At 54.0% G+C, this 9,777-nt stretch overlaps 1 protein-coding gene and 1 non-coding gene across 2 annotated transcripts; both read left to right on the forward strand.

The window, feature by feature from the left end:
* The first annotated feature begins 265 nt into the window (after window positions 1-265).
* Window positions 266-6,151, forward strand: RPL3 (ribosomal protein L3). Its single transcript, XM_032205010.1, has 10 exons — window positions 266-297; window positions 1,023-1,215; window positions 1,843-2,011; window positions 2,865-3,000; window positions 3,473-3,659; window positions 4,062-4,222; window positions 4,507-4,608; window positions 5,088-5,183; window positions 5,439-5,558; window positions 6,035-6,151. The coding sequence occupies exons 1-10, from the start codon at window positions 295-297 to the stop codon at window positions 6,077-6,079; spliced, it is 1,212 nt and encodes a 403-aa protein (XP_032060901.1). The 5' UTR covers window positions 266-294; the 3' UTR covers window positions 6,080-6,151.
* LOC116485249 lies at window positions 3,765-3,857 on the forward strand. Its single transcript, XR_004252847.1, has one exon. It is a non-coding gene; the product is annotated as a small nucleolar RNA U83B (small nucleolar RNA).
* Window positions 6,152-9,777: the final 3,626 nt, after the last annotated feature.

The raw sequence follows: 9,777 nt of genomic DNA on the forward strand, positions 1-9,777 counted from the left end.
CACCCTCAATGCCAGGCGAGGAGCAGAGGACTCACGACAGCGCTGTCCCCACTCCAAACCCTGCGGGGACGGGTGACCGAGCTCAGATGTCCCCTCAGAGGGGCGACATAACGAAGCCCCCATCCCCATCCCCATCCCCCTATGCTACCATGCCCAAAATGGCCGCCGGCCCCTCCCCCGCCGCCATTTTGCTCCCGCACTCGCGAGAGCCCGGCCCCATGGCGGGGGGCGGGCCGCCTACAAGTAGGGCTGGCGCGGGGCGGCCCGGCCCTTCCGGCGCGGCGCGGGGACAAGATGGTGGGTGCCGATGGCGGCCCGCAGCGGCCTGCCCGCACCATCCGCCGCCCATCGCCGCCATCCCGGCCCCGGCAGCCTCCCGGCCGCCATCCCGCTGCGCCTCTGCTCCTCATCGAGGCGGCGCCGGGCTCATTTTGGGGCCGGGGGGCGGCGAGGGGCGCTGAGGGGGGAAATGGTTTGGGATGGCTCCAGACCCGCTCTGCTTAGCGCGGCTTCTGTGGGGATTCCTTCTGAAAGGGCCTCCTCCATTGCTGCTTGTCGCGCTGCTTTTAACGAGGGGATTCTGCTTGAACTGAGGTGGGAGGGGGGCTGCGTGTTACCCACGGGGAATTATTTAGTCTTTGCGGGGCTTTTATTGAAATATTGTAAGGTTATTTGTGCTTCTTTATCCCTAGATTTATAGGGTGTACTGAAATCCTTGTGGTGCCCTGTGACCACGTTGCAGCACGTGTGTCTCCGTAACAAGTTGGTGGTTTCTTAAAACGAGCCTGAAACAGGACATTGAGGAAACTAGGAAAAACGTAGTTAAGGAATAAGAACTATATTCTAATATTATAATGGATTTCAGAAGCCAAGTAGTTGATACTGAGAAGAATTTTAAGAATGTAAAAAGTCTTTCACTATATATAGTTTTCACTAAAGATAAGAGCTGGCAGCTGGCCCTCAGATGGGGTTAAGTGAATCCCTGAAGCAGGCATTAAATATTTATTCTCTTTTTTTTCCAGTCTCACCGCAAGTTCTCAGCTCCCAGGCATGGGTCTCTGGGCTTCCTGCCCCGCAAGCGCAGTAGCAGGCACAGGGGCAAGGTGAAGAGCTTCCCCAAAGATGACCCCAGCAAGCCTGTGCACCTCACTGCCTTCCTGGGGTACAAAGCTGGGATGACCCACATTGTCCGTGAAGTTGACAGACCTGGATCCAGTACGTATTGATGTTCCTCTCGTGGAGGAAGATGTTTTCTTACAAATGCTGAAAGATGGACTTTTAGGTCATAGGTAGCTGTGGATTTTAGTTCTAGATAGACTTCCGTCAATTCAAAGCATTTCTTGAGTGGGTGGGCGGGCTATAAAGCACCCCAAAATCCTCCTGTTACCATATACAGCATGAATGATGTCCCAGCAGCAAGACTTTGAGAGTGGAAGTCGTATAAATGGTCCTCTTGACATGTGCAGTGACTTGCACAGGAGCATGATGTCTTGCTTTATCTGTACTCAGAATACGTGTGATGACCTCTTCTGTATGGGTAGACATGAGTAAATCTCCTTTGGTGTTCCCTTGCTGATTGTCAAGTCCTGATTCAGTTCTGTTACTGGCTGCTGTCCATTTTGCTTCTCAGGCTTTGTCTGCAGCCCGCTGAGCCTGCCTCTAGTTTTTTCGAGGCTCTAAATTACCACTTTCAGCAGGTCGTTTTGCCATGCATCATCTTTGCCTTTGTGAAAAGAATTTGAGGCATGTAACCTTTCACCTGAAGGATTTGAGAGCGAGGAGGAGCAGAAGGTGCTTAACAGCTGATGCTGGTTTTGATGTGTTGTATTTGTCTTCTTCCAGAGGTGAACAAGAAGGAGGTGGTTGAGGCAGTCACTATAGTAGAGACTCCTCCCATGGTCATCGTAGGCGTCGTGGGCTACGTGGAGACCCCCCGTGGTCTCCGCAGCTTCAAGACCATCTTTGCGGAGCACATCAGCGATGAGTGTAAGCGGCGCTTCTACAAGAACTGGTAAGAGAGCAGGACTTTTGCCTCACAACTTAACTTTTTTTTTTTTTTTTTTTAATCTGGGTTGGAAGTTACTTTAGTGCAGCTTTTCTGCAGTTAAAGTTTGGCCTCCATGACCTGGCCTAAAAGCATGCCACGCTAGAGCAGTGTTTCTGGGAAGATGACAGCTTAGTGTTCGTGTCATTCTTGGGGTGACAGCGTTGGCTTCTGCCTGAGCTCTCCCCAGCAGGCTACATGTGATGATAACTTCGACGGGCGGACATAAGGAAATCGCCTCTGGCGCTTGTTGATGAGTGTCGAGTCCTGACTGTGGCCTTGTTTGCTCAGGAAAGGGGAAGATGAGTGTTAGTTCTGATTGCTGTTCCAGGCACTGTTGTTGTGGTCCAAACATGCGCGTTTGCCTGAGCACGGCTCCAGCGTGTCTCGAGCCTGCAGCCTGTTTATGAGCTTGGCAGGCCGAGAAGACGTCAGAGCAGCGCAATAATTCTCGCGGGTGTTGCAGTGACGACCTGTCAGGCGTAGCTCAGGCTTCCAAGGGTGTTGTGCAGCTGATAGCATCTGACACAATGGCTTTAAAGATCTGTTACTCTGTTAATTGTTCAACATCTCTCTACAGTCTTTTGTCTTCTGTACTGTGAATATTAATGTGCTTTGGGATTCATGGCAGCTCCGCTCAGCGTTGGCAATCTTGCCTCTGCCTGATGAGCTCCAGGCTCCGCTTGCCAGTGGAAAAGATTCCTTAGAAGCTGGCAATGAGCCCAAAGCGGCGAAGGTGGCAGCTCCTTCCGCTCATCCCCCCTCCGGGGGGGATCGATGAAGGGCTTAGCCAAACCTTGTCTCTGCTCTGCTCCTGAAGGCACAAGTCCAAGAAGAAGGCCTTCACCAAGTACTGCAAGAAATGGCAAGATGAGGAGGGCAAAAAGCAGTTGGAGAAAGATTTCAATAGCATGAAGAAATACTGCCAGGTTATTAGAGTCATGGCTCACACTCAGGTAAGTGTCTGCAGGACTCAGGTACACAGTAGAAAAAAGGGAGGTTGCAAGCACAAGGCTTGCTTCACTTCAGTAGGGAGACTTCTGCCCACCTGGCAGTCTGGTGATGACTTGAGCACGTGAAAAGTGCCAGTAGTCCTCATTCTGCACACAGTGTGTGCTCACAGTGTGGGTGAGTAGCCTTGAGGGCAGCTGTGGGCCACTGCAGGAGGCAGCAATAGCGTGTCCCTAGCTGTCAGTGCTCTGCCAGGCCTTTTTGGGGGTGTAATTCCATCTTTGAGTTGGCTATAAGTGATGTAAAGTGTCTAGCTAGGACTCGACTATTAAATACAATTAACTTCCAGTGCCTAGACAAAAAGGGTACGTTCAGTTCCAAAAAAAAAAAAAGATAAGGCCAGGATTAGAAAGATCCTGGATAATTGATACAAGGTTTGTCTTGAAGAGGAACTAAATTTCATCCTTTCTGTCCTAGATGCGCCTGCTTCCCTTGAGGCAGAAGAAGTCTCACCTGATGGAGATCCAGGTGAACGGTGGCACCGTTGCTGAGAAAGTGGACTGGGCCCGGGAGAAGCTGGAGCAGCAGGTGCCTGTGTCAACTGTCTTTGGCCAGGATGAGATGATTGATGTCATCGGAGTCACCAAGGGCAAGGGGTACAAAGGTAACCACATGGAGGTTTTTTGTCATCAGGGTTCGATTGTTAATGAAATCCTGGCCTTTAGTTGCCACAAATGCGTGGCCCCAGAGCTGAGGAGGTGCTGCTGTCACAGTTCGGTGATGAGACCATGGAATAAGCGCTGGGCACAGCGCCTGACATCCGTGAGGAGTCATTCCATGCTGCCTTCCTTCTGAGAACACAATCCGGGGACAGCCGGGGAGGGCTGTGGGGAGCTGTGTGTGGGTTTGTCAAGCCAAGCAGGTAGTTCCTTGGGTGCTGGGTCTGGGTGTCCCTTCTGTTGCCCAGGGACAGCAGCTCAAAAGGTGCCTCAAGCTCCAGTTGAACGTTTTAACAGCATCCCAGCTTGAGAAGGGTTAGCAACGCTGTTCTGGTTTCCTCTTTCAGGTGTCACCAGCCGCTGGCACACCAAGAAGCTGCCCCGCAAGACTCACAGGGGGCTGCGCAAGGTGGCCTGTATCGGTGCGTGGCATCCTGCTCGCGTGGCCTTCTCCGTGGCCCGTGCTGGTCAGAAGGGCTATCACCATCGAACTGAAATCAATAAGAAGGTAAGGTGTGTGTGCCTCCGAGCTGCTGGGAAGGAACAGGAGCTGGCCAGGCTCACTTACTGCAGGAGTGGGAATAAATGGAGAGTTGTGCTTTGGTGGCTTAGCTCTGTTGGCTTGAATGCCATTTTGAGGGCTGTAACCGTAGCCATATACAATAGATAGCCATAAAATCCTTGTATGGCCACGTTATCAAGTGCAACAGACACTCTTCTCCATCCCAAACTAGAACTGTTTGCGTTCTGACTGATGCCTGACCCTTGTTCCTACTGTCCTTGTCGTTTTAGATCTACAAGATCGGTCAGGGTTACCAAATCAAGGATGGAAAGCTGATCAAAAACAATGCATCGACTGACTATGACTTGTCTGACAAGAGCATCAACCCTCTGGTGAGTCCTCGCAGCTGTGTGGAGAGAGTGGCAGTTTTGGGAGGCAAATGGGCGTGGTATGAGATATGAAATGATTCAATGAAGAGTTCTTGAGGAAAAAAGCTGCTGTGGGAGGTGGTGCTGCTGCTGAGTCATTCTTGGTACTGACTTGTGCAACTTGTGCTTACTGCATCTAGTATTTGGCAGCAATCTAGAGGGATGTTACAAACCTAGGAACGATGCTCATGTAAATAAGGAATCATTTAGCCAGGGAAGCAGTCTCTGCTGTTTCGTCAGCCTCTTGGTGTTGCTGCTGCTCTCAGCAGAAGTCACACAGCAGAGAGAAACTCGGCTCAGTGAAAGGTAACAGAAGAAATGGGGACTTGAGTAAATGTAGGAATGGCCAAGACGCAGAAGCAGCACAGAAAATTGGGCAGTAAGCAAGCTGGGGATCATGATCTTGCCTCTTAGCGAGCACTGACTGTCCTTTCCCTGCTCAGGGAGGCTTCGTCCACTACGGTGAGGTGACCAACGACTTCATCATGCTGAAGGGCTGTGTCGTTGGGACCAAGAAGAGGGTCCTAACCCTGCGCAAGGTGAGTCGTGCAGACGCCTGTCAGGTGGGCTGGAACAGCTTGGAGCAGCTGCGCTGCCCCTGAGCCAGGTGTCTGGGCTGTGGGGATTCGTGTAGCCAGCCAGAAAGACTGTTTGTGAACATGTGCTTATTATTAGCAAATGTGCCTTGTGCCTAGCAGCTGAAGTGTGAGTTTGGAGTGACTTGAGGTGTTACCCATGGGGGTGATGAGCAGAAAGGGTGCTGCTGCTGTGCTCACCTGCCATCTCTCTCGTAGTCCCTGCTTGTGCAGACCAAGCGTCGGGCCCTGGAGAAGATTGACCTGAAGTTCATTGACACAACCTCCAAATTCGGTCATGGCCGCTTCCAGACAGCCGAGGAAAAGAAGTCTTTCATGGTAAGGACACTTCTGAAATCTGGCACATTTCGGTGTTGCACTTTACACTATTTTTTTTGGTTAATGGCAGTTTATAGCTCAGCCTTTGGGCTGCCCCAAGGCCGAGCTGTGCTGTGCTCTATTTGTCACTTGGGAAGGCAAATCTGCAGTCCTTGTGTCCTTTCTGTGTCACTTGTGTCCTCTCTGTGTCATCCCGTACTCTCTGGATGCAGAGGAGCTTCCCCGCTAGGTGGCACCAACAATTCTCCACTAAAATTGAAGTCTTAATTCGGCGCAGCCCCGGCTGTGCCAAGTTCAGCTTTCCACTGAAGCTGTGGGGTTGGGATTTGGGATTTGGAACAGATGGTGTCATTGAAGACTTATTTGTAGCAAGAGGAGAGAAATTAAGTAAAAATTGCAGCATTGTAATTGGGATGTGATGTGGTCATCAGTGTGCAATAGACTGCTGTTAACATAATTTATTCTCTCTCCTCCAGGGACCACTCAAGAAAGATCGCATTGCAAAAGAGGAGGCAGCTTAATGCGTGGAACCGTCTCATGCTCTGCAGCCTGCGTGCTCTCAGACCAAAAAATAAAGATTTTAAAGAATTTCACTTTGTCACTGGGTTTATATATAGCCGCGTCAAGTCTGGTACTCTGCCTGCAGGCCTTATGCATGGGATCAGCCAAAACGAAGGATCAAATCTCATTTGTCAACACCCAAATACTAACAGGGTTCCTACAATGACAACTTTGTTCCCTACACTTCTCAGAGAGCAAAGGTGTTGGGGCAGAGCAAGGCGTTTATACGCGGCTGTGTGAAATAGTATTTGCATTTACTGAGGCATTTCATCTGCCCCAAATCCCCCTGAATCTTCCCTGTCCCTGCAGGTGTGGGTTCACTGCCTGGTGGTAGGGAACGGGCTTGCTGGTGAGCAGGGTGACATTTTCATCCTGACACCGAGCATTTCAATGCAACGTGAGGAGGGAGAGCTGCGGGGGCTGCTGGTGTCGCATTACCGCCTGGCTGAAAATCCTCCCCCTGTGCTGAGCAGGCCGTCTGGCTGCTGCTCCCAGCCGAGTGTCCCGGTGCAGGACAGGACCGGAGCTGAGCAGCATGAGTCCTGCATTTATGGGAGCCGTGGTGTTATACCAAGAAAGGCAGCGCAGTCCCAAGCGCTCGGGTGCCTCCAGCCACAATAGTGAGATCACCCGTGCCGCGGGCCATACCCTGACTGGAGGCTCATGTAAATTTAGATAACTGCGCTGGTGTTGCCTTTGCTGCCCATAATTGGAGAGGAGGCAGCGATTAAGGCGAGAACCCCGCCGATTTACGTGCCAAATGAGTTGACACGCGGGGCTGCTCCCAGACGAGCCCGGCGTGACGCTATTTGCTCTGATCGGATCGAGCGAGCAGATGCGGGAAAATGCTTTTTTGGGGGTGATGTGTAAGAACCTTGTAAGAGTTAAAAGGTGGCCAGAAGGAGGGAAAACATTTACCTTGTTGCCCTAGAAACCAGACTCCATGACTGCAGGATCTGGCTGGCTCCCTGTCAGCCTCATTTAACACATGAACCTGTTGGCTGGTCGCAGCCAACTGTAACAAGAGAGGTCTCGACCACCATTTATCTTTACTTTTTTTCCCTCAAATTGGCAGGTATGTAGAGCAGAGCCCTAAATTAACATTCCCCAATGCAGGAAAAGCAGAATTCCCAACCTTTAGCCATCTCGAGGCACTGGCTTTGGGGGCTGGAGGTTTTCCTGCTGCTTTGATCCCACCAGTTGGGCGTCAGTGGGAACTGGGATTATCGGACCGAGCGGTGAGGTGTCGGGGATGAAAACCCATGACGAGTGATCCCACCCTGCCAGAAAATCTTTCAAACCTCCTCGTTTTACCAAACGGCACCTTGTGGTGCAATCTCCAGCGCCGGCTGGAGGGCTGGTGAATTTATTTCCAAGCAGTAATGGCAGCGGGGGGGATTTTTAGTCGAATCAGCGCCTAATTAAAAAGGAAGCGATCCTGAAGAAGTGCTCTTGGTGTTGGAGGTGCTCGGTGCCCATCGGAGCTGTTTCAGCTGGGGACCTAGTGCCAGGTTTTTATGGGTTTGCTCCTGAAGGGGTAGTTTTTTGCTGATGGGGGGTGGGAGGAACCCTAAAAATACTTTTTTTTCTTTAATCTTTTCTCCTCCTCAAAACCTAGGGGTAAGAGGACACCAGTGTCAGGAGGTGGCGCTCCTCCCTCTGTGGATGGTGGCGGCAGAAGGTGCGCAGGACACTTGTCCCCAAGGCCTGTGGGGCCAGCCTGGAGAAAATCCCGGCTCGGCTGAAGGTTTGGGCACCCAGGGCTCCTTGAAATATTCTGATAATACCTGGGGAGCTGAGCGTTGGGCTTTGGGGTGAAGCCACCCAGATCCATGGGGTGGGAGAAGCCGTGGGAGGCCGAGCTGGAGCTGGGGGGACATATGGGTCTGGCCGCCGGCCCTGTTGACCTGAGCCTTCCTTCTGCAGAGCCTCCATCCACCCAGGCGGCTGGGGAAGGGTCCCACAGCCCGGTGGTGCTGGGAGCAGACCCCTTTTCCCACCAGACATGGCCCTGACCCCACTTTTTGGCTCAAGCAGCGTTGTGGGAACTCTCCCCGTCCCAGCTGGGGCCGGCCGTCACCCCCGGCACCTGGGAACCCCGGCCCCAAACCCGGCGCTCCCCAGCTGCAGGGGCTGGGACTGGCCCCCCGGGGGGCTCGGGGGCTGCTTTCACAGCCTTCCCCCAGCACATCTGGCTCCGGAGCTGCCTCTTCCCAGCTCCTTCCCTTGCCAGAGATGAAACAGAGGCGCAGCTGCGACGCTCGAGCGGAGACATGAGAGAGAAAGCGCGCGAGGCTGCCCGGGAGGGAAAGGCGAAGAGTTCAAGTCGGGGGGCTTGGCTCTTGCAATTAGCTTCACAAGCGGCCCAGCTGACACCGCCGCCTCGCGCCCCGGCCCCTCGCCTTTGATCTGAGTGACGGGCGGCGAGCTTCAAGCCCGCCTGACATGGAAGAGGAGCTTATGAAGGCGCCCCGGGGGGACGCGCGGCCGGGTGCTCGCAGCGCGTGCCGAACCCAGGAGGTCTCCCCGCGCACTCCGGGCAGGTTGGAGGCTGCTGCTTCCCCCGTGCCGGTGCTGCAGGAGCAGCTCGCCGGCCCTTTTCAAGCTTTCGTTTGATTTGCGGGACCCCTGAGCGGTTTCCTGCGGTCCTGGCTTCGGCACCGCTCGCCGGGGCAGCGCGAGGCTTGCGGGAGGCCACGTGGCTTTTGGGAAGCCCTTTGTTGTTCTCCCCCTCCGAACCAGCGTGGTGCTGGGGAATCGTGGGGTTTTGTGGCAGGCGCTGGGCAAAGTGGGGAGGGCTAAATTTATCTCCTGCCACCTCCCGACTTCCCCAAAAGGTGGGTGCAGGGCTGGGCTGGGGTCCCCAGGGACCTCCATTTGGGAGGCAGGGCTCCTGCCCAGCTCTACGGGGAGAAATCCCCCCAAAATGTTGCTGCTGCTGCTGGTGATCGCAGGACACGTCCGCCGTGCTCATCGCTCTTATCTTACCACCATAGCCATGGTCTGGACTGGACCCAAAGCCCGCTTTGTCCCCTTGGGACTCGGCCAGCAGCCGGGGCCCTGGGATGCTGGTGGCGGGAGGTGTTTATAATCTTTGTTTAGTTACAGAGAGCCTGGACGCCCACTCCGCTTCCCTACACACAATGGGATCAAACGGCTCCGGGATGTTTCCTCACTCCCTGTGGATGAAATCCCTGCATCTGCTGCTCTGCTGCACCCCCTGCTCCCCGCTGGCTTTGCTGGGTGCAGGGGCAGCAGTCCCACAGCCCAGGGCTCCTCCGATTTCCACGTCATTTCCCAGCTTCCCAGCTCCATCAGCCAGGACCTGCTTTCAAAGGCTGCAGGGGATTTCTTGTTGCTGCTCTCGCTGCCCCAAAACGCGGGGTTTCCTCATTTCCCACCCGCCCACACCTCTGTTTTTCGGGACCCGTGGGTGAGGGGAAGTGGGATTGCTCATGGGGAAGAAATCGAGTGTCACCACCGGCCCCCGGGGCAGAAGGGAGAACATGAGCAGGCATCGCCCTGCCCTTGTTTTGGGGAGGCTGGAAGTCTTCCAGCCCTGCCCCACGCCTCCCTCCTCTCCATGGGCCTGCTGCAGAGCAGGGTAAGGGGACGGAGGGTCCCTGGGGAGGGTCTCTGCCCCGGTGCTGCCGTCTCC

The sequence above is a fragment of the Aythya fuligula genome, chromosome 1, assembly GCF_009819795.1.
Source record: "Aythya fuligula isolate bAytFul2 chromosome 1, bAytFul2.pri, whole genome shotgun sequence".
Lineage (NCBI taxonomy): Eukaryota > Metazoa > Chordata > Aves > Anseriformes > Anatidae > Aythya > Aythya fuligula.

What these genes read in the sequence shown, in the direction of transcription:
- RPL3 (XM_032205010.1), top strand. An exon ending in AGTTGACAGACCTGGATCCA is followed by an intron (nt 1,216 to 1,842) that starts GTACGTATTGAT and finishes GTCTTCTTCCAG; the next exon opens with AGGTGAACAAGAAGGAGGTG. An exon ending in CAAGGGCAAGGGGTACAAAG is followed by an intron (nt 3,660 to 4,061) that starts GTAACCACATGG and finishes TTCCTCTTTCAG; the next exon opens with GTGTCACCAGCCGCTGGCAC.